This window comes from Phocoena sinus, chromosome 6 (assembly GCF_008692025.1).
Source record: "Phocoena sinus isolate mPhoSin1 chromosome 6, mPhoSin1.pri, whole genome shotgun sequence".
NCBI classification, from domain to species: Eukaryota; Metazoa; Chordata; class Mammalia; order Artiodactyla; family Phocoenidae; genus Phocoena; species Phocoena sinus.
The window spans coordinates 34644810-34669240 of record NC_045768.1 but is presented as its reverse complement, the minus strand read 5'-3'; the positions used below and the strand labels follow the sequence as shown (position 1 = coordinate 34669240).

Below are 24431 nucleotides of genomic sequence, written 5' to 3'. Positions count from 1 at the left end.
ATTCTTTGCCCACTTTAAAATTGGATTATTTGTCTGTTATTGAGCTGTAAGAGTTCTTTGTATATTCTATATACACATCCCTTACAAGAGATATATAATTTACACATAATTTCTTCCATTCTGTGGGTTGCTTTTTCACTTTTTTGATGGTGTCCTTTGAAACACAAATGCTTTTAATTCTAATGCGGTCTAATATATCTTGTTTTCTTTTATCACTTGTGCATGTCTAAGAAACCATTGTCTAACCCAAGGTCACAAAGATTTACTCTCATATTTTCTTCTGAGACTTTTATCATTTTAGCTGTTACATTGAGTGTATGATCCATTTTGATTTAATTTTTGTATACGGTATGAGGTAAGGTTCTAACTTCATTGTTTTACATGGGAATATCAGTTTCCCCTGCACTATTTGTTAATAGGCATATTCCTTCCCCATTGAATTGTCTTGTCATCCTTGTTGAAAATACATTGACAATGGGGGTTTACTTCTGGATTCTCAATTTATTCCATTGGTCTATTTGTCTATCTTTATGGCAATATCACACTGTCTTATTACTGTAGCTCAAGAAATGTGAGTCCTGTAATTTTGTTCTTCTTTTTCAAGGTTGTATAGCCTATTCAGGGTCGCTTCATTTTTATATGAATTTTAGGATTAGCTTGTCAATTTATCCAAAAATGACATTGGAATTTTGACAGGGATTTGAATCTGTAGATCAATTTAGGGAGTATTGCCATGTTCACAAAGAACAACCAATACGTAAAAGTGATACGTTTTTCCATTAATTTAGGTCTTCTTTAATTTCTTAAAACAAGCTTTTGTAGTTTTGTTTTTTTTTTTTCGGTACGCGGGCCTCTCACTGTTGTGGCCTCTCCCGTTGTGGAGCACAGGCTCCAGACGCGCAGGCTCAACGGCCATGGCTTACGGGCCCAGCCGCTCTGCGGCATGTGGGATCTTCCCGGACCGGGGCACGAACCTGCGTCCCCTGCATCAGCAGGCGGATTCTCAACCACTGCGCCACCAGAGAAGCCCTATTCTTAAGTATTTTATTCTTTATGATACTGTTGCAAATGCAGTTGTTTCTTACTTCACTTTCATATTACTTGTTGGTAGTGTATAGCAATACAATTGACTTTTATATATTGGTCTTGTGTCTTACAACCTTGCTGAACTCATTTATTAATTCATTTTACTTTGTTTGTTTATTTATTCCTTAGGATTTTCTATATATAGGAACATGTTGTTGGTGAATAGAGATAGTTTTATTTCTTCCCTTGCAGTCTGGATGCATTTTCTTGCCTAACTGCCCTGGCTAGACCCTCCAGTACAATGTTGGATAGAATTGGCAAGAGCAGACATTGATTTTCTTATTCTTTTTTTTTTTTTTTAATTATTTATTTATTTTGACTGTGTTGGGTCTTCGTTTCTGTGCGTGGGCTTTCTCTAGTTGCGTCAAGCGGGGGCCCACTCCTCATCGCAGTGCGCGGGCCTCTCACTGTCGCGGCCTCTCTTGTTGTGGAGCACAAGCTCCAGACGTGCAGTCTCAGTAGTGTGGCTCACGGGCCCAGTTGCTCGGCGGCATGTGGGATCTTCCCAGACCAGGGCTCGAACCCGTGTCCCCTGCATTGGCAGGCAGATTCTCAACCACTGCGCCACCAGGGAAGCCCAGATTTTCTTATTCTTGAACTGATGGGGAAAGCAGTCTGTTTTTCACCAATTAAGTATGATGTTAGCTGTGGGTTTTTTGCAGATGCTTTTTATCCAATTGAGGAAATTCCCTTCTATTTCTAGTTTATGGAGTGATTTGAGTTATAAAGAGGTGTTGGATTCTTTCGAATGCCTTTTCTGTACCTATTGAGAGTTGGCTTATACAGAAGCTTTTACTTCCTTCCCTCTGTCTCCGTCCCTCTCTCACAAGCACACAGAATCATTCTGAAAGCAAATTAGGTACAAAATAGTAAAAACATACTGAAAGATGGATGAATGAATAGTCAAGACCCTGATTCCAGTTACCGTTGCACAAGGTGACTGTTTATTGGGTAACCACCCCTCCAAAAGCGGAGATTGGAAGTTCAAGAATTAATGATGTTTTACTAGGCTGGAGGCTACCTACAATGTGTACGCTCCATAATTTTCTTTTTCTATTACTCACTGTAGATTGAAAATATTAATACCAAAGGCAAAGATTATAAATACACAGGAAATAAAAGATATCGAGGGTGTATGTCTAAAATGAAACAGAAAATAAGCAAAACGTTATTTGCACAAGAGGTGTGTTAAAGGAAGTGCAGTATATTTTGCCCAAACCTTTCTGTTGTGAGTTTCTGCATTTTATTTCTCCGACCAGGGATTGAACCCAGGCCCTCAGCAGTGAAAGTGCAGAGTCCTAACCACTGGACCATCAGGGAATTCCCTCTGCATTTTAAAAATAGTTTCTGGTTCATCTTCCGAGGCCTCTCATCACCTTTTCTGTTTCAGGAGTCTGGGTGGTGACCATCTTGCCTGCCTCCCTCACGTGTGTGAGCTACCTGTTTCACATCTTGGCTTGTTACAGGTAAGAGGGTTCTAGGAGTCATTTGTGTGTCTTCAGCCGGGAAAGCAGCTGACAGACTTTTCTCAGAGTTCCCAGGCAGTGCCAGCAGTGCCCAAACTGGGAACAGCAGTATATATAGGGTCTAGGGACAACCATACCTATTGGTAGTAAAAGACAAAAACAAACAGACAAAAAACTATTGATTTGAGCTCCCACTATAAGCTTGACATTGTGATTAGAGTCTTCTTTTGGTTTTCAGCAAAACCCCAAGCGGTACTTTCATCTCCATGTTCACCTGCTGAGCAGGCGAGACTCAACACAATAACTTTAGCCACAGGCTGTTAGCGGCTGATCTCGTCTTCTGGCGCCTTCTGACCTTGTCATTTCTTGTACACTTCTGCATTGCTACTAGGTGTTAGACCCGCCCTGCTCTCCAGGACTAATCACACTGCGCTCCCAGCAGGTGAATATGGCTCAAGGGGACCTCACAGGAGGTTGGGACAAGGGAACCAGGGGCATCCGTCTCTAGAACAGCAGCACAGGAGGAGGGGATGGCCTTCAGTATGTAGCTGGCATTTGCATGCAGACGGAAGTTGAATTTAGGTATCTATTGCTCCCTTTTCTCTCCATTTCTCTGCCTTTGTCTCTGCCTCTCTCTCTCTCTCTCTCTCTCTCTCTCTCTCTCTCTCTCTCTCTCTCTCTCTCTCTCTCTCTCTCTCTCTCTCTCTCTCTCTCTCTCTCTCTCTCTCTCTCTCTCTCTCTCTCTCTCTCTCTCGCTCTCTCTCGCTCTCTCTCGCTCTCTCTCTCTCTCTCTCTCTCTCTCTCTCTCTCTCTCTCTCTCTCTCTCTCTCTCTCTCTCTCTCGCTCTCGCTCTCGCTCTCGCTCTCGCTCTCGCTCTCTCTCTGTCTCAGTCTCTAGTTCACAGTCACCCACTCACTCACAGGAAGCCCAGGGCCAATTCCCACCCCTGCAGAGCATCCTGCTTTTGTATCCTCCCCATCTGGCTACTCAAAGGTTGGGTCTCTTGCAGATGACATCTAAGTGAAGACTCTCCTGGCACAAAGAGCCCCAGTTCTCCATCCCAGCCCTGGCTTGCTCCCTGTCTCTGCTTTCTTCTCCCTGGGCTCTGTGGGTGGACTGGACACTGCTGCTTACCCTTTCCCTGCCTGTTGTAGGGATATGTCTGCTCCTTCCTTCACTAGCCTACAAGTGGCTGGGAGATATTCACTGAGGCATTTGACCGCAACCAGGAACAACCACAATGCAGAGCTGGCTGCATGGATGTGGGTGGAGGGTAGCTGAGGGCACAGGGACAAGAAGGCCCCTGTGGTGGGGAGGCCTCCTTCCCGTCCAGGCTGGCCCTTCCCTCCCACACCTGTCACCCAGGAGTGACAATCCTTGCCCTGCCTCCTTTACAGGACCATGGGGCAGAGGAAATAATGGATGAGAAAGCACCCTTTGGACAGCACTAGCACTGTGCCAGTATTGTTATTTTTCTTATAGTTATGCCAACCTATCTACAGGATTGTGTTTTAAAAACAAAGTTACAAAAATATTTAGTGTAAAGTAAGTCTTCTTCCCATCAGGGCCCAGATTGTTGCCCAAGAGCTAAGCACTATTATTCATTTTCTGTGCATCCTTCCAGAAATTTTCTCTGCAAATATATCTGTGCATGTTTGTATTCCTGGTTACACACCTCTGGTACTGCCAAACAGAAACACAATGAAAGCCACAGATACAATTTTACATTTTCTAATAGACACTATTTAAAAAAGTTAAAGGAGAGGTGAAAATAATTTAATAATATGTTATTTAACCCAGCATAACTGAAATATCATCATTTCATTATGTAATAAATATGCAGACTATTAATGAGATACTTACATTCTTTATTTCATACTAAGTTTTCCCAGTTCAGTGGTGATGAAATTGCAAAATAACCTGGAAATTGCTGGAATGGGATGTTAAGAAAAAAGGAGGATATAGATGTGAATGTGGACTGTGAACAAAACTATGCCAACCTAATCTTTAGGCAAAAGGCCAGGCTGAGACGGGCACATGGGGAAAGCACTCAGTGATTTCTTTGGGTGCTGGGATTGTGAGGAATTGTGGCTTCTTTTTCATTTCATTTTATGTTGTTATAAGTGGGGGGCTATCGTTAAAATTTTTTTACCTGTTTTGAAATAATATTATATAGGTAATGTATATTCATTGTAGAGAAAGTAAGAAAATAGAGCAAGCTAAAGAAACTAAAAGACACACACACAGTCTCAACTCTCACATTCAGTCACCATTGAGATTAGGTAGCTATATGCTATTTTTACGAAATATATTAAGTTTAAGATTTCTAAGTCATCAGGAAAATGCAAATCAAAACCACAATGAGATGTCACCTCACATCTTTCAGAATGGCTATTACCAGAAAGACAAGAGATAAGTGTTGACAAAGATGTGGAGAAAAGGGACCCCTCCTACACTATTGGTGGGAAGGTAAATTGGTACAGCCACTATGAAAATAGTATGGGGGCTCCTCAAAAAATTAAAAATAGAGCTACCATATGATCCAGCAATCTCACTCCTGGGCATATATCCAAAAAAGTGGAAACAGTGATTTAAAAAGATACATGCACCCCAGTGTTCTTTGCAGCATTATTTACAATAGCCAAGATATGGAAGCAACCTAAGTGTCCACGGATGGGTGAATGGGTAAAGAAGAAGTGGAATACACACACACACACACACACACACACACACACACACACACACACACACACCAGAATACTACTCAGCCATAAAAAAGAATGAAATCTTGTCATTTGTGACAGCATTTATGACCTTGAGGACATTATGCTAAGTGAAATAAGTCAGATGGAGAAAGACAAATACCATATGATTTCACTCATATATGGACTCTAAACAAAACAAAACAAAAACTAAACTCATAGAACAGATTGGTGGTTACCAGAGGTGGGGTGGGGGGAGTGAAATGGGTGAATGGCATCAAAAAGCACAAACTTTCAGTTATAAAATAAATAAGTCATAGGGATGTAATGTACAGCATGGCGACTATAGTTAAAAAATAGTGAATATTTGAAAGTTTCTAAGAGAGTAGATTAAAAGTTCTCATCACAAGAAAAAAATTTTTGTAACCGTGTGCAGTGACAGATATTAACAAGACTTACTGTGATCATTTCACAATATATACAAATATCGAATTATTATATTGTACACCTGAAATAATATCATGTTATATGTCAATTATATCTCAATTTTCAAAAAAAGTATTAAAAAATGATTTTTAAGCCCTGGTCATGAGCATTACTAACGCCCACTTTTTCTTTAGAAAGCAAATGAAGAGGTTGTGGGCAGGAGATAAACACTTTCTCCCTTTGAAGTTCCATAATCCTTCCTCGTCAGAGAGTGTGGTAAGTCTACAGAGGCCTCTCTCTGCTCCGAGGCCAAAACCTGCTCTCCTGCACCTCAGACGGAGGGAGAAGGGGGAGGAAGAGCTCTGGGCTGGGGGTCCAGAGTCCTCAATTCTAGTATGTTCTGCTGCTGGGTGACTCGGGACAGCCACTGTCCCCATCCAGCCCTCAGTTTCCTCATCTGTAAAATGAGGACAATCGTGACACCTGCCTTGGTGGGTTGGTGGGTGACCCTCACATGAGACAAGGATGCTGCCCACGTGTTAGAGGTAATCAGCATGTCTCCCCTCTCAGACCCTTTTTTCTTTCTAAATCTCAGGTGGCCATTGCAAGGTACTCTGGCTGGCAGATAGCTTATATTCTGTGGGGTAAGTGCCCTCACATGACCCATTCAATTCAATACACATTCCCTGGGCACCTGCAGAGTCCTGGCTGTGGGTAGGGAGGAGAGACGTAGGGCAGAAGTGGCCCCAGCTCTTCCTTGAGGGACCTTCCGGAAGGAGTGAGAAGCACACATTCGTGTAGGTCATCATCACCACCTGTCCTGTGCCCACGGGGTGTGTATGCTAAGGGTGGTGGTGACCCAGAGGAGGAAGTGACTGTCCACACCCAGGACAGGGCAAGAAGCCTTTCTAGTGGAGTTGATGTTTGAACTGTACCTGGCAGGGTGAGCAGAAGGTCAGCGGTCATGCCAGGCAGAAGACACAGTGCAAGTAAGAGTGCCAGGACCTTCGCTTGGGAGGAGGCTAGAGGGGAGACTGCAGGGAGGGACCTGTGTGACTGGATCCTGAAGGGCCTTGAGTGACCACCGGCTCCCTTGACCCACAGGCTACCTCATCATCCATGTGATGCAGAGCCTGTGTGGCCTAGTGATCATGTACAGCCTGGTGCTACCTGTCATCCACAATCAGGCCCTGGAGATGCTCCAAGGACTGGGCATCGGGATGTAAGTGCTGGGTGGGCTTCCTGTCACTGCCCAGGGCCTGGGAGCTGGTGGGCCCTCACAGCTGCTGTTTGAAATACCCCTTCCCTGCTGGGCTCTCACCAATCCCTGGACCCATGCTCCCAGCTCTGACCCAAGGATGGGCTAAAATACCAACTCATTGTGATGGGAACCTCACAGTTTACAAAATGTTTCCACTCTCACCGTTCAGTGGTGTCCTCACAATTGTGTCTGTGGGAGATATATATGTGTCCATTTTATAGGTGGAAAGATTGAGGTTCAGGGAGGTGAAGTGAGAGAAAGGACAGTATAGTGGAAGGAGAGAGGAAATCTGAGCTTGGGTTTTAGATCAGATGTGTGGCTTGTAAGTGCCTCTCTGAGCCTCAGTTTACCCATATGGAAAGTAAAAGTGAATGCTGACATTATTGAGAATTCACTACCCATCTTTTCTCTTAAGAACTCTTTGAGGTTGGGACTTACATTAGCTCCCTTTTTTCAGATGAGGAAACAGAGGCACAGAGAGGCTGAGCAGTTTGTCCCAGGGGAGGAGGCAGGACTGGGAGCTGGGCAATCTGAAACCAAAGCCTCTTTAAACTACCACCCCACATTGCCACTCAGAGAATGCAAACACAGGGCGTAATGCCCTCTGGGGACCTCCGTGCTCTGAGCTCCTTTGTTCCAAACTCACCTAGAGCCTCCTATGAGTCTGGGGCAGAACCTGCCCTGTCCACTCTCCCGTGGCCTTCATGAGCTCTTCTAAAAACCCCATCCTTTCTTTGATTCCTATGCTGTTAAACCACTCAGCCCAGCTGCCACCCCTCAACAAAAAGACATAATTAAATCCTGGAGTTCTGGTCTGGAGCCAGAAGACCTGATGATGCAGCTTTAAGAAAGTCATCTGCCCTTTGTGAGCCTCAGTTTTCTCCTCTGCACAGTGGGCAGGAGAAGGCTCTGTAGGCATAAAGGGCAGAGCTCAAGCTACTGTTGGTCTGGCAGGCAGTCAGCATCTCTCTTCTCTCTATCAAGGGGCATTCGGATGGGCTTGGGAAGAGTGGACAAGGCCACCTCAGGATGGTCTCACCTTGTGTTTCAGCCTCACCATATCCATCGTCCTGGGCCTCATGGTCCTGCAGGTATGGATTGCCGCCAGCTTCTTCCTGCAACCAAAGATGGGAACAGCTGACAAGCAGAAGCCCTTGGCTCTCAACAACAGGTGAGGGCAGAGAAGGGAGCGGGGCATTGTAGGGCTTTGGCCTCAGCAGTCTCGTTCCTTCCTCTTCACCCTTGGCAGGTTCCTGGGTGGACTCTACACTCTCTGAGAGGGTGAGGGGCAGTGGTTCAGAACCGGGGCCTAACTGCCTGCGGCCAAATCTTGGCTCTGCCCCTTATGAGCTCTGTGACCTTGTGTGCCCTTACTAAACATCTATGAACCTCCACTTCCTCATTTTACAAATAATTGTGCATACATCAGAGAGGTGTTCTGAGGCTGAAATGTATTAAAATATGAACTTAGAACAATAGTGCCTGTCCCATGGGTAATCCTTTCTAGTTCATTCATTCAAAGCTGTTCACTCATGGAGGAAGCAACACGGGCACTGAGGATAAAGAGATACCCCACACAATCTGCCTGTGATGTGCTCACGGTGCACTGGAGCCAACAGACACAGACATATAGGGACAGTAGAGTCCAGAGGGTGTGAAAGCATTGCAAGAGAAACATGAGTAACGAAGAAGGGGGGGGTGGTGGAGGAGAGGCGGGGGTGGGGGGTGGGGGAGAGGCGGGGGGGTGCAGGAGAGGCGGGGGTTCTCTTTCAGCTGCAGGCGGGACGTGTGAGCTGAGGTCGGAGGGATGGTAAGATTCCTACAGGCAGAGATGAGGAGATGGCGTGGCTGCAGCCCCTGCTGCACCGATGCAAGCAGGAAGCCATGAAAGGGCAGGATGTGTTGGGAGACGAGTGAGAATCCAATATTGTGGCCATGCGGTGGCCTTAGATGGTGAGGGACAGGAAGGAGGTACAAAGTGGTAATGCCAGAAAAGCCCCTCTCAGAGAGGACCCCAGAATTTGTATGCAGTGTTTGGGCTTCATCCCATAGGCAACAGGAGACCGATCACGTGATCAGGTGGTCATTTGAGAAATTTTATCTGGAGGACTTGGAGCAGTTCTAGCTGGGGGCAGGTCACTGTTGCAGTGGACAGTGGGAAAGCCACACCCTCTGCCATAACCACAAACCCGGCTGTAGCCACATGAGGTTTATAGTCCACACTCACATTCAGCCTGCCCTGGGCTCAGCACCCTCTACACTGTTTCTGAGCCAGTCCTCACATCAGCTGCGAAATGGGGACAGTCAGCTCCTGCTAACAGCACAAGGTCACACAGCTAGGAGATGGGAGACGTAGGCTTTGACCACAGGTCTGGGGGGCCCCTGAGCCCACCTGCATAGCCACCTTCTCATACTGAAAGGTGCTGCCCCTCCACCTGCTTTTGTTTGCAGGAGAGCATTCCACAACTTCAACTACTTTCTGTTCTTCTACAATGTGCTGCTGGGCCTGGGCGCCTGCCTCTCCAGGCTTCTCATCAGCTGCATCCTGGGCACGTGGCTGATCGCCCGCATCGACAGGACCATTCTGCAGAGTGGCTGTGAGAGAGCAGACATGGGTACGTGGCCATGCATCTGGGGAGCGCTGGTCTTGTACTTTTGCAGAAGCTGCCTGGAAGTCGGGTACCAGAGGCCTGAGTTCATACTTCACTTATGCTTAGAGTTTATCTTCCCATGGAGGCTATAAAGCTGAATAGAAAAACAAAACAAAACTATTCAGCCCAATGGTCAGAAGGGAATTCAGGCTATTAAATACTTGCATGTTTGACAGACCTTTGAGATAGAATGAAGGGCAGTAAGAGGTAGCGAATTCTGTCTGAACAGTTAGAAGGTAATTTGTGAATGCATGGCTCTGAAATTTTTGAGAAAACACATCTCAGAATTACTGGTGTTGTTAGCTGCAAGCTTAGTTAAGAAAATGGCTTGTTCAGTTTCAATGCACCCAAATCAAAGCTTTTTCTGTGGAGAAAAAACAGTTTTTGTCCTATTTCTGGCCCATGTCTGTTCATTCACTCATTCATTCATTTAATGGCTGCCGCCTTCTTCATATAAGACACAGAGGCTCCTAGCTGCTATGAGCTTCAAATTCCCATAAAATGAACAGATTAGGGTGTGGTCTCTAAGAATCTTTCCAGCTCCTTATAGCTCATTTTCTAGATTCTCCGCAAAGACACAGGCACCATTTGGGAACAAAGTGATGCTGCAGTCGTGTCATAAAAAGCACAAGCTGGGCCATCCTGGGACGTACTGCGTGGCCTGACTTGCCTTCTGGATTTCAGGGTTCCGTGCGTGGATTGGCATGCTCTATGTGGATCATTATCACGCCAACCCTGTGCTCATCAGCTTTTGTCACATCCTGATCACAGGCCACAGAGAGAGGAGGCTGCAGCAGGCCATCAAATACTGGTACCTAAATCAGTCAGCAGGTAAGTCTCCTGTTTGAACCTACACTGGGGTCGGACACCAGGAAACACGTACCTTCAGGCTTCCCTGGGATCCCTGAGATGTCCCAGGTTCCTCCTTCCCTGCCCCTCTTCCTCCACACTCCCTGCCCTGGGAGCCCTTCTTACTCAGGGGATCAGGAGGCTTTGCCCCCAGTCAGCCTGGCTACAGGACCCCTGAGGCCTTGTGTCCTTGTCCTGCCAACTGGGCTCCTTGTTTCCAGAAACGAGCTCTAGTTCTGCTAGCTGAGTCCTTCATTCAACCATTTGTTTGAGATGCTACCCATAGTCCAGGCTGCAAGCCAGGTGCCCTCCAAGATGGTGTGCAGTTTTGCTTAATTTTTCCCATTCCTTACCACAAGCTCTCCCAGCCACCGACTCCTATCCCCTGAAGGTTCTATACTGTCTACTCCCACCCCTGCCACCCCTATTATTCTGCTCTGCCTTCCACTGGGAAGCCCTCCAGTTAGCCATGTTCTGTCGTGGATACTCAACACTGACCTGGATCGTTTTCATTGCTATTCCCAATGCTGCAGATACCCAGATCTGTGGGACAAACTCACATCCCTCCAGCCGCCCTCATGTCCCCAGGAGTCCTAGTCCAGCTCCTTCTTCCACACCTCACACCTTCTGGGCAGCTTTCGCTACAGCCTCTGAGAAGGACAGAGACAAGCTGCCCCCTCCTCCCAGTCTACTGGTTCTGGTTCTGTCCTAGGTCCCCGCACCTCAGTGAGGTCCAGGACAAGGTGGCTACTGCTGCAGACCCTGATCAACAACCCCAGACTGGTCACGCTCAGAAAATCGAGGCCAGGTCATGGCTCCCGGGACTTACCCAGATTCTGTTGATGTGCTCGGAGAGCTGACGTTGACCTCCCACATTGCGACAAGGCCGTTCCAGGACATCTGCCCCTGAGAAGGCCCAGGCTACCCAGCAGCTGTCCCCTGCAGTGTGATGGGATGCACAGGCGCTGTCCACACAGATGGCATACAGGCCAGCAATTCACAGGGTGGCACTTGGGCTGAACAATGAAGTCTCAGGTCTAATTCATTCCCTTGGTAAAAAGATCAAGAACTAAAGAGAATTTCTGTTGAACAAACTTTGCCCAATAATGATTTCCACTATCCATGGTTAGGAGGCAGCCTTGGGGAGATCCATGTTGAGACACACTTAATTTAGCCACAGGGCAGAACCTTGTGTCACTGAAAAAGGTGGTAAAAATTTTTATATCAGGAGAGTTTAACCATTTGACACAGTTTTTCTCTGGGAGAAAGTATGGCCTTAATCCAACAGGGTCCTCATTGTTTCCTCCTTTCTAGGTCTTATGGTGGTGGGAGAGAAGGAATCCACGATCCCAGCCTCCAGTCTGGTGGGTGAGCAGACACACACTGAGCTCTCTCTCCCACATCCACTGGGATGGGGAACGGATCAGAACTGACCTGGGCCTTGGTCACAAATCAGATGTACAGATTCTCTCTGACAAAGAGGGCATTCCCTGAGAAAGCCACTTGTCTGAGGAGGCAGAGATGTGATGGGCAGGCATTTAAGGTGGGGGACAACAGGAGCAAAAGTGTGGGCGCAGGTTTGAGGAGGGTGAGCCCTCTGGTGTATGCAGGGCATGGTGCTGGGGGCTGGTTAGACCATCCAAGGGGGTCCAGGTGCCTGGTTGAGAAGCCTGGACCTTTCTCTTTGTGCAGGGGGCCCAGTACTTACCCAGATTCTTCATTCCCCAGCATAATATCTCTGATAAATGGGGACCTGTCACTCACAAAACCTGTGCAAGTACCAGGAGGACTCACCCATAGAGTGAGGGAAGTCCCCATCCACCTCACAAATCCCAGAGCCATTGAAATCCAGTAATCATTATTGAGTACCTTCTGTAAGCCCAGTCCTTTGCTAGATGTGTCTGCCAGACGTATCTCTTTTAACTTTATGTCTGCAACCAAACTTTGTCATTCTGCTTTTTGAAACTAAGGAAACTAGGACTCAGAGTATTGGGATCCCCCCACCACCACTTTCTAGCTGCGTGACATTGGCTAAGTTACCTCACCTTTCTGTGCTTTCTTTCCCCTACATATTAATATAAAAAGGGAATGATACCCGCAACGCCAAAAATTATTTTGAGGATAAAATGAGTTAATATACACAAACACTCCTAAGCTAGTGCCTGACCTATCCTAAACTCTCAATAAATATCAGTCGTTGTTTGTAATGTTACCCTTTGTGGTGATTGATTAATGTCTGCCTACCTCTCATTATGCTCTCGGCTCTGCAAAGAAAGAGGCCTTCTCAGATTTTACTCAGCATTACCAAGTATCTGCTGTAACACAGTAGGATCTTGGAATGAATACAATAATAAGGCCATGATGACTGAACATCTCAGCCATGAACTCAGTACTGAAATCAACCCTGGCATCACGGTTGAGTGGCCGCTAAACAGAAGGTCAGGAGCACTGGGTTTTGGTCCCAGCTCTGCCACTAGAATGAGTCTCAGTTTCTCTAAATGAAAGCTAGTGCAGACCTCACAGCCAGTGCCCCTCACTTGCACCCAGCCAGTGCTGACCAAGTACTTGCTACGTGCAGTCACCACTCCAGGGACACAGGACACCTGAGGAGATGAGGTTCTGCCTGCAGCATGTGGCAAGGCCTCTGTTTGCAGCTCTTGCTACAGTTGTCTCCCAGCCTCTTCCCTGGACTGGTGTGTGAGCTGCTCAAGGGCAGGGATCAGGTATCTCTCATCCTTGAGGACATTATATATTGATAAAAGGTATAATCCATCAAGAAGGTATAATAATTATAAACATATATATATATATCTAACAGCAGAGGCCCCAAAACATATGAAGCAAAACCTGACAGAATTGAAGGGAGAAATGGACAGTTCCACATTAATAGTGGAGATATTAGTACTCCCCTTTCAATAATGGATATTACAACCAGACGGAAATCAGTAAGGAAATAAAGAATTTGAACAACACCATAAACCAATTAGACCTAACCCTCCACCCAACAATGGCAGAATACATATTCTTCTCAAGTGCATAAAGAACATTCTCCAGGATAGACCATATGTTAGGCCACCAAACAAGTCTTAGTAAATTTTTAAAAATTGAAATCATGAAAAGTGTCGTTTCTGACCACAATGGAATCAAACTAAATATCAGTAACAGGAGGAAAACTGGGGGAAAATCACAAATATGTGAAAATTAAGAAATACAACATTAAACACCCAATGGGTGAAAGTTGAAAATGAGGGATACTAGGAAATATCTTGAATCAAATGAAAATGAATATACAACATACCAAAACTTATGACATGCAGAAAAAGCAGTGCTCACAGGAGAATTTATAGTTGTAAACGTCTACATTAAAAAGAAGCAAGATCCCAAAACAATAACCTAACTTGACACCTTGAGGACTAGAAAAGGAAGAGTAAACTAAACCTGAAGCTAGCAAAAAGAGGGTAATAATAAATATGAGAGCATAGATAAAATAAAGAACAGGAAAACGGTACTGATGAACCTATTTGCAGAGCAGGAAAAGAGATGCAGATGTAGAGAATGGACCTGTGGACACAGTGGGGGAAGGGGAGGGTGGGACAAACTGAGAGAGTGGCCTTGACATATATACACTACCATATGTAAAATAGATAGCTAGTGAGAAACTACTGTATAGCACAGGGAGCTTAGCTTGGTGTTCTGTGTTGACCTAGATGGGTTGGATGGCGGGGAGGGTTGAGAGGGAGGCTCAAGAGGGAAGGGATATATGTATACATATAGCTGATTCACTTTGTTCTACAACAGAAACTAACACAACATTGTAAAGCCATTATATTCCCAAAAAAATAAATAAATAAAATAATAAAGGAAAACAACAGAGACAGTGAATCAAACCAAAAGTGGATTCTGTGAGAAGATGAACAAAACTGATGAAATTTGAAGCTAGAATCACTAAGAAAAAGAGAATAGACCAAGTTATTAAAAACAGAAATGAAAGTTGGATAATACTACTGACTCTACAGGAATAAAAATGATTATGAAAGTATATTGTGAATATTTGTACTCTAACAAATTGGATAACCCAGATGAAATGGACAAATTCCTATAAGGACACAAACTAACAAAGTTGACTCAAGAAGAAATAGAAACTCCTAATAGACCTATAACAAGTAAAGAGATTGAATTCTTTTTTAAAAAAAATAATTAATTAATTAATTTGGCTGAGTTGGGTCTCTGTTGCAGTGCGCTGGCTTTCTCATTGCGGTGGCTTCTCTTGTTGCGGAGCACGGGCTCTAGGCGTGCAGGCCTCAGTAGTTGAGGCTCACGGACTCTAGGGCACAGGCTCAGTAGTTGTGGCGCACGGGCTTAGTTGCTCTGCGGCATGTGGGATCTTCCTGGACCAGGGCTCGAACCCGTGTCCCCTGCATTGGCAGGTGGATTCTTAACTGCTGTGCCACCAGGGAAGCCCGAGATTGAATATTTAAAAAACAAAAACAAACAAAACTACAACAAAGACATGCCCAAGACTGGATGGCTTCACAAGTGAATTCTACAAAACATTTAAAAAGATTAAAATACATTCTTCTCAAACTCTTCCTAAAAAATAGAAGAAGAGGAAACATTTCCTGTCGCATTCTATGAGGCCAGCATAATGCTGATAAGCGAGCAGACTAAAACTTCCCAAGCAAAGAGAACTACAGACAAATATCCCTTATGAAAATAGATGCAAGAACTTCAAGATTATAGTAACCAAAGTAAAAATATTTCTACTTGCTGATATCATGATTTTATAAACTCTTAAGGAATAAAAATAGAAGCAAAAAGAAACTGTTAGAGCTAATAAATGAGTTCAACAATGTTACAGGATACAGATTAACACTCATCTATCAATTGCCATTCAATACAACTGTAGAAATGAAAGTTTATTATAATTCTATAGAAATGAGCAACCTGAGGAAAATTATTTGCAAGAGCATTAAAAATAATAAAGTACTTAAAAAATATTTAACCAGGAGGTACTAGACTTGTACTCTGAAAACCACTAAACATTTCTGAAAAAAAAAACTAAAGAAGTCATAAATAAATGAAAATCTATGCCATGTTAATGGATTGGAAAACTTATGATAAGATGGCAGTACTCTCTAAAGTAATCTGTACGTCCAATGCAATCCCTATAAAACTGCAACAAATCTTTCTTGCAGAAATGGAAAAGCTGACCCTAAAATTCATATGGAATTGCAAGGAATAGCCAAAACAACGTTGGAAAAGGTGAACAAAGTTAGAAAACACACTGCCTGATTTTTAGTCTTACTATAAAGCAGTAGTAATCCAACAGTGCATCATTGGCATAAAGATAGACATAGACCAGTGGAATAGACTGAGAGTCCAGAAATAAACTCTATCTATGGTCATACGATTTTCAACAAATGGTTGAAATTCAGCAAATGGTAAAACCACGGAATGTGGAAAACAGTGTTTTCAACAAATGGTGCTGGGAAAACTGAATATCCGCATGCAGAAGAATGAATTTGGATCCTTACCTTATACCATATGCAAAACTCAAAATGGAGCAAACCTAAATTTAAGAGCTAGAACTATAAAGTTCTTAAAGGGGTAAATATGATATGGGATTTGGTAAAGGATTCTTAGATATAACATCCAAAGCACAAGCAAGAAAAGAAATAATAGATAAGTTCATAAGACAATCTATTAAGCCTTCATAAATATGATAAACTTTTGTGCATCAAAGGACACTATCAGGAGAGTGAAAAACAACCCATGGAATGGAAGAAAATATTAGACCTGATAAGCATCTAATATTCAGTATACATAAAGGATTATTAGAACTGTGATGGTCCTCCATGTCAATTTGGCAAGGTTATAGTTCCCGGTTATTTAATCAAACACATCTACAATCAGTTGACTATAGAGGATATTACCTTTGAAAATGTGAGTGGGTCTCAGTCATTCAGTTGAAACCTTTGAGAGGCACCCACAGGAACCCTCCGTTCCCTCCAGTTCCATCCAGGTCCTACCTGTTTTCAGAGATGGGTGTAAATAGCCCTTCCTCTGGGAAGTTGTCCTTGATGCCAGCCCCCTTCCCCCATCTACCAATTCAATGGGTCTCCCACTTCTGTATTATCAAATTCTCCCAGTAAATGTAAGACTTGGGATGGAGCAGGGAGTGTCCTGCACAGAGGGTCTCTGATTTCCACTCCTCTACCACTCTCCCACAGCGAGTACCACAGCTGTTCACCTTATTCCTTTTCTAGAGGAATATTCCTTTTCGGGAGGTTGATCTGATTCCCCTAGGAGGCAGACGGCTAAAGTCCATCAGAAAGAGCCCCCTAGCCCATCACTAGTACCCCATCCTCGCCCCTTTCATGTTGCACTACCACCAAGGCCCTTGAGGGGGCAGTGCACACCCAGAAAACAGGACTTGGACCTGGGCCACGCTGTGGACTCCAAAGCTGGGGGGACACGGGAGCTGAGACTCAGGGACCTTCTAACCCAGTCTTCTCTGATGACAGACAGGGAGACCAAGGCCTCAGTCAGGAAGAGACTTGGAGGAACCCACATCTCTTTCTCCTCCATGGTACCATCTGAGGGGAAGGCTGACTCCAGCTCCAGACCAAAATCTCCTGCAGCTCTGCTGCTTCGCCATCTAGGAAACCGGGATGGGTGTCTTATGTCCCTGATCCAGCCATTTGGACCCAAGGCTAGGCAGCCCGTTCGTCCACTTGGCCCGTAGGAGTCCCCTGCAGTGCCCATCCTTGGTGAAGGCAGGGTGCCCTCTCCTGGGAGATGGAGGGAAGACCAGAGGAGCAGCAGGGGCCCGGCTTCCTGAGGACAGGCTAGGCTGGTTTAGTAAAGAAAGGAACTCCCACCCGCCCCACCAGCCTGGAAGAAGCTAAATGCCAGCGGGATGGACCAGCATGGAAGCCAGACACCTGCTGATTCTGCCGGTTCAGCATCCCCACCTGGAACAGCCAGCTGTTGCCACTTTATCCCATTACCAGGGCCTCCTGCCCCCAAACTGTCCCCCACCTGCCCACGGACCAAACAGACCCCTTTTCCTGTTAATTTAGACAAGACAAAACTGGAATTTTTCAAAGATACCTTAAGTGAGAAATGAAACGGCACCGCGTCTCGTGCCCCTCTCCCTCTCTCTTTCTAGACTTCCAGACTCCACTCTGCCTCGATGAGCAGCTCCCAGCTCTGTGAGTCATCTTTGCCACCAGCTGTTGAAAATTTGGGGAACTCTTCCTCAGGGGAGGGAAAAGGAAAGAAGGAAGGAGAAATTTGTGAATAATGGGAGGGGTGTGAGTGCAAATCCCTTTTATTTGAGAACCCAAATGATCCAAACTGTCTAGATGAGGGTTTCCACCTGGTTCCTCTGAGCTCTAAGGGCTCCGTGGGCCTGGGGGGAGCCCTTGTGTTGGCTGCCTGGGGCCTCCACTCCCATTTCTTCTGAGCAGTTCTATTTTGACTAAATTTCGTTTCAAACGGACATAGTTTGTTGCTATAAAGGAAACACTTGAACATCTCCGATTTGGCCCAACCCAGTCTCTGATATTTAAGGAAACGGATTTTTGAAGCAGTCCTAGGGAGGCTGAGAGACCGCATCCACCAGCCCAGTCCCTGTCCCCAGGGTTCGCTGCCTCCCAGGAGGTCTGGACAGTTGAAAGAGGGGGCAATGCCAGCCTTATGGGAGATTCCTCATCCACCTGGTGCTCGTATGGAGAGAGGCCTACACACCTGGAAACTTCTCCCCATGTCTTCTTCAGATGGTGAGTGGAGGTGCTCTGCAGAGCAGAGAGGATGGCGTGCGGTGAGGAGAAGTTCCTGAGGTTCGGCATTCCTGGGGAAGGTAAGAGAATGAGCTATGAGGTGGGGAGCTGGAGCCTGGCTTGCTCCAGCTGAGCCTTGCAGAGCATACTGCTCACTGGACCAGTGGCTCTGCCCAGGATGTGAGTTTTTGCCATCCCCCCCACCAACATGCCACCTCAGAGTACTCCAAGTTCTCTGGAGCTATGCAGGCACCCCCAGTGCAATCAGGCAGGTCTACAGACTGCTGGACCTGATGGGCCTGGAGAGTCTGGAGAGGAAGCATCACTTTTCTACTTCTCCCCCAGCTTTAGGATGTATTGTCAAATTTTAAACGTTCATAATTTTGTCATATTATGACTGAGCCTGAGGCATTTACCCAGGAATGGAATTTTGGGGTCATTGAGTATGTGTAAGTCCATTTTTAGGAGATACTATCAAAGAGATTTTGAAAGTGGTTGTAGGAGTTTACACACATAGCAGTGTATGAGAGTTCCAGTTGCTTCACGTCCTCACCAACACTTGGTATTGTCAGCATTTTTCAGCCATTCTGGTACACGTGTAGTTTCATTGTGGTTTTAATCTGCATTTTCCTGATGAGTAATGATATTGGGCAGCTTTTTATGTACCTGTGGGCCATTTGGTTATCTTTCTGTGAAATACCTAGTCAAATCTTTTGCCCATTTCTTTTTTCAGGTAGATTGTCTCTTTCCTCTTATTAATTCACAGAAATTAGTTACGTATCCTTTGTGAGGCTTTTTCCAGATAAATATATGACACATATTTATTCTCCTTCTGCTCTTTCTTACTCTCTTGAAGGCATCTTTTGATGAAGTGAAGCTCTTAGTTTTAATAAGATCCAGTTTAATAATTTTTGTCTTTATGCCCCAAGGTCAAGAAAATATTCTCCTATGTTATCTAATACAAATGCTATTATTTTAAACTTCCACATTTAGATTTTAAATCCACCTGGAATTGATTTTTTGTTCGTGGTGTAAGGTAGGAGTCAAGATTAATTTCTTTCCCATATGGATAACTAGCGACCCTGGGCTGTTTACTAAGACTATCCTCTCCCCATTGCTCTGCAGGGCCTTTTTAGTATATACAACATAAATGTTTGTATGTGTGGGTCTGAGTTGGACTCTCTGTTTCTCTTTGTGTTTATCCTTGCGCTACTACAGCACATTGCCCTGATGATTGTAACTTTATTCTAAGGCTTAATATCTGGTCGTGTAAGCCGTTCAAGTTTATTCTTCTTTGCGATTGTCTTGACTATTCTTGGCCATTTGTACTTCTATGGAAATTTTGAAATCAAATAGTCAGTGTCCACCAGACATCTGCTGAGATACTTTATTGTGATTGTATAAATCTATGGATCAATTTGGGGAGAAGTAACGTCTTAACAATACATAGCAAAACAAACAAACAAACAAATTAAAAAACCCAAAACAGACACACAGTAGAAAAATTGGCAAAAGACATGAACCCACAGTTCATGGAAAAAGAAATGTGAATAGCCTTAAGTATATGAAAATATGAATAGACATAAAATAGAAATGCCTACATATGTTCACCATGCAAAAGAATGTTCAGAGCAGCATTATTTGGTAATTCTCTAAACTGGAAACCACCCAAATGTGCATCAATAATAGAAAGGATAAATACGATGGGTTATATTTTTTGGTAATGGGATATCAGAAATAAAAATGAACTACAGCCACATTCAAAAATATGTTTGAAACTTACAAACATAATGAAAGAAGTCCGACATAAAAGGGTACATTCTGTATTATTCCATTTAAGTTCAAAAACAAGCAAAACTAATTCATAAGTTACAATATTTGTTACCCTTGGGGAGGAGAGGGCAGTGACTTGGGATGGGTACACAAAGGGGGCTCCTGGAGAGCTGGTAATGTTCTATTTCTTGTGGGTACTGGTTACCAGGTGTATTCCCACTGGATAATATATTAAGCTATACACTTATGATTTCCATACTTTTCGGTATGTGTGCTATAGTTCAACACACAAATCCTATCAGTTGGATCCAGAACTTTTTTTCTGGTTAGTCCCAAGGTCAGATGACATAGTGTTTGGTTCAAAACTCTGGAATTACATGGTCGAGGTTCACATCCTGGATTTAATCACTTCCTATCTTGGAGATCTTGGCCAAGTTACCAACTCTCTGAGCCTCAGTTTCTTCATCTAATTACAGTACCCCTCTCATAGTTATTGAGAGTATTAAACTTACTCGGAACCCAGGAAGCATCTATCTGAGCAGGCAAAACACAGTTTCTGATGTAGAAGGGCCAAGCCAACAGGGCCTCTTAGACAAGACAGAGATCTCGCTAACTGCAAATAATTCCTGGACATTTCTTATTTTTTATTGTGTTTTTCACCCTTAACCTCACTTAAATATACTTTCTCTACTTCCAGCTAAAATTAGTCCAATCACTTGTTACAATATTTCACCTTGTTAATAAAACCTGGGACCAAAGAAGGGGAATAAAAGGGTTTCTACTCACTGTTTCTTAATTTCTGAAACTAGTATGGACAGAATGATCACTTATTCAAGGAAGTTGACATAGGGAGCATTTATGAGCAATTGGGACAGGGATCCCTGCTGAGGGGAGGGATTCTCTGAGGAGTCAGGAACCCCACACCTACAGGAAACCCTCACCAAGTTCAGTGTCAGCCACAAGTATCTTCAGCCCTGGCCGTGCAGGACTCTGGGTGCGTGTGTGGGAAAGAGCCAACTCTGGGAGAGTCAGACCAGGACATTCCGGGCATTCGTGCGTTTACCAGGGAGCACTCAGTGTGTCTGAATTATGTGCAGGACACTGCTGAGGGCAGTGGAAGCTGGACGAAAGTTAGGAGGGCACACCTGCCCCTCAGAAAACCCCTTCCAGTAGGATGCCCTGAACTCCTGCATTTGACAGCGACCAACGTACAAGCACGTTCAGGGAAAGGAGAGGTGACGGGGTGAGGAAAGGGAGATGAGGGTCAGAGTGAGTGGGGGGGATCCTGTCACTGGCAGTGGCTGGAAGTATGGGTGGGTTTGGGGTGTGTGGAAACAGAAGGAGCCCAGCAGAGGAGCAGGGTGAGGAAGGGCAGGGGGCAGTGGCAGATGTAGGAAGAGTGAGGAGTTTGCTGAAGCAGGGAGAGTCAGGGCGGGAACCGGATGCGGTGGGGGTGGGGCTCTGAGGTCATCTAGGGACTGTGGGCTGGGTTTGGTAGGGGCTGCAGAGCTGGTGAGGGCCTTTTGAGCAGGAGAGTGGGTACATCAGAGCTGTATTTTAGGAGGGTTATGCAGCAGTGGTGAGTTGGGTGAATGGAACTCAAAGAGTCACATAAATTAGCCTTTTAATTGTAATTCCATTCAAGCCTGAGGCCTGGATTCTCTTTTAGTCTGAGAAAGAGATGGTCTCTTTTAGAGATGCTTTCCACTTCTTATTTATAGCCACGCACTACTCTATGCTACTTCCCAGCAGAGATTGGTTTTAACCAAGACAAAGAAGATAGGATGGTTTTTCTTGACCACAATGGCTCAGAGATGCATTTCCTGTCTCCTGCTAGTTTTCGGAATAGTCAATGTGCTTCTCTGGATGCTCCTGCCAGCCCTGAGGTATCCCCTGCACAGAGAAACTGGCAGGAGTTTCACTACTCCACGAGGGGGGGCTCCCCGTCGCTAAGCGCAACCCGCCTCCTCCTGGGAAAGTGCGTGAGGGCGGGGCCGACGGAGCTCCCGCCCCTCTGCGTTGCCTTGGAGACCAAGTGTGTCTAGTTGCAGTTGAGGTTGGACTTGAGTGGTGCTTTCTGCTGGTGCAGGTGCGGGCGCGGCCGGGTCTCTGGGCGCAGGGCCTCCCTCCACTTGGAGGGGCTTAGAGGGCCTGCCCTGAGACTGCCCCTCCTCCTTGATGGGTTTGTGGGGCAGGTGTGAGAGGAGCCTGCTGGGCTTCTCAGCATTCAGTAGGTGCCTAATGAGCGTGGCCAGAATCAGGCCGCTCCCTCCCTCCACGTCCTCCTACCCAGGTGTCCTTTGTTAGGGGGGGAGGGGTGCGGGGGAAGTCCTCGAACCGCGTTCTGCGCCAGTTGGGGGTTCAAGGCCGGGTTGAAAGCCCAGCTGATACCTTGGGCACGTAGACTTTTCCCGGAAGAGCTTGAGAGAGTGAAGCACAAGCAATAGCTATTACTCTTTGTCACCAACGTCAGCCTCGGATTTGCGCCTGGCGTGGCTGGGAGAGCCGACCTTCTCAGTGAGTTCGAGTTAGGTTCTTGCCTGAGGTTTGTTTCCCTTTTGCTTCTTCGCACCCCTCCCCCTCTTCTTCTTTTAAAGTAAGAACCCTGAGGCCTGAGAGGGCCCCTGATGCTTTCTCCCAGGGTAGAGGAGTCTCAGCCCCCGTGGACCCGGCCAGCCTGTCTGCCTGGGGAGCCTTGTCCTCGGGGGAGGACTTGTCCTCGGAGGGGTAGGGGGAGGTTTGTCAGTATCCGTCCGGGTCTAATAGAGACCAAACCCCAGGCAACAGCTTCCCTGCAGGGGTGTCCAGCCAGAGGCCAAGATGTCCTCAGTGGGGAAGGTGACCCAAATTCCCGGCGGGAAAGTCTACCAGCAGATCTTCGAGGCTGAGGTAAGCCTGTCCTTCTGTTCCCCCTTTTCCTGCCCCCCACTTCCCTCCGGCCCCCTGGAAACTTCCCTCCCTCTGAAGACTTCCTTGCCTGGAATCTGATGAAATAAGGGCTTTGAAATTGCTTAGATTAAAAATAATTCTTATTGGCTCCTGAAATGTAAGGATACAAAATTAGAATGTCTGTTTCTGAAAATTAGAAAATTAAATTAAATTAAATTTAATTTAAATTACTCAGAAATAGCCAGAATTAGCCATTGGGTGTCCTGGAGCTTTTACCTAGCATGAAAGCATTTCTTATTCTTCTGTTTAAAAACTGGGTTTGATTCTATAGCAGTGTCTTAAAACCTACTTTTTCCCTGGTTAAATTATCCCAGAGACCTTTCCTTGTCACTGCACATTCACGAACTTCACGATGTTTAGTGGCTGCTTAGTTTTTGACCTAGGACTTCCCATAATTTATTAAGGTAATAATGCCCTCTTGACAGCCATATAGGTTGTTGGCATTGCCTTGTCATCTATAAAAAACTGCACAGATGAAACAATATCTTAAAAGAAACACACAGACTCAAACCCTTCTTTTGAAGTTGTGTACTGCTTATTTAAAAGGGATTTTTATTCCTACTTTGAGCCCTAAATAATGCTCTCTGTGGAAGGCTTGGTAATTTATGCTCTTAATTGATATATTTTATGGTATATCATATCCTGAGCATTTCCTCATGTCATAAAAAATCCTTTGTAAGTCTCATTTTTAATAAATTCCTAACATTCACCTGAAGGGTCATACTGGGTTTACTCAACCAATCTCCTATTGTTGGACAGTTCCATTTTTCCAATTCCTTGTGATTATAAAAATGTGGGGATGAGCATCTTGGTCCTCATTAAAATTTCTTAAAAGATACCCTCCTAGAAATGGCTGAATGACTGATATGGGGAGGGGAGAGCCCACCTGCATGGAGCGTGCCCTGGGGTTGCAGGCCTCCCTCAAAATGCCTTCCTGCTGGCCGGCTCCCACTTGACCTAAGACAGCGCAGTCAGCCTGGGTGCTGGGAAGTCTGCAGTTCTGATCCCCCTAACCTGGACCTTCCTGGATTTAGGTACAGCTGGTCCACTCCCTGGCATCCACCAGGAAGCGAGCTATGGAGCGTTCCATGGCCCCAAAGGATGGCAGGAAGCTCTTGATGACGAAGATGGATATTCGTGAAGGGGAGATGATGTCTCCTCGGCAGCGGAAGTGGGCGCACAGCCTACCCAATGACTGGGTCACAGAAAACCCTGTTCTCTACAGGTAGGTCCTGCTGTCCAGGCCACATCCCACACACTAGGGGTGGTTAGAATTTTCAAAAACTCAAAAAGAGCTCACACAAGATGAGTACCAGATAGGAATGAAGTCCCAGGTACCTCCCCTGAGAGAGAGCGGTAATAACACCTACTTTGCAGGATTGTTTACTTCTCCCTCTCTTCTGCCCTCTCCCTCGCCGGGGCACTGGGTATGCGGATCCCAACCTCCTGGAACTTGAGGCTTCAACAGTGCATAAATAAGCAGG

At 45.5% G+C, this 24431-nt stretch overlaps 2 protein-coding genes across 2 annotated transcripts in view; both read left to right on the top strand.

The window, feature by feature from the left end:
* LOC116756087 (stimulated by retinoic acid gene 6 protein-like) overlaps positions 1 to 5924 on the top strand; it is a 55147-nt gene extending 49223 nt beyond the window's left edge. Inside the window, exons 12-14 of the mRNA XM_032636335.1 lie at positions 2477 to 2552; positions 2944 to 2994; positions 5875 to 5924. Coding sequence (XP_032492226.1) covers positions 2477 to 2552; positions 2944 to 2950 — 83 coding nt within the window. The 3' untranslated portion in view covers positions 2951 to 2994; positions 5875 to 5924. The remainder of the gene's footprint in view (positions 1 to 2476; positions 2553 to 2943; positions 2995 to 5874) is intronic.
* CCDC180 (coiled-coil domain containing 180) overlaps positions 3001 to 24431 on the top strand; it is a 75213-nt gene continuing 53782 nt past the window's right edge. Inside the window, 10 exon segments of the mRNA XM_032633865.1 lie at positions 3001 to 3025; positions 6276 to 6324; positions 6785 to 6860; positions 6862 to 6902; positions 9393 to 9556; positions 10277 to 10423; positions 11154 to 11279; positions 11756 to 11805; positions 22765 to 22887; positions 23982 to 24172. Coding sequence (XP_032489756.1) covers positions 3001 to 3025; positions 6276 to 6324; positions 6785 to 6860; positions 6862 to 6902; positions 9393 to 9556; positions 10277 to 10423; positions 11154 to 11279; positions 11756 to 11805; positions 22765 to 22887; positions 23982 to 24172 — 992 coding nt within the window.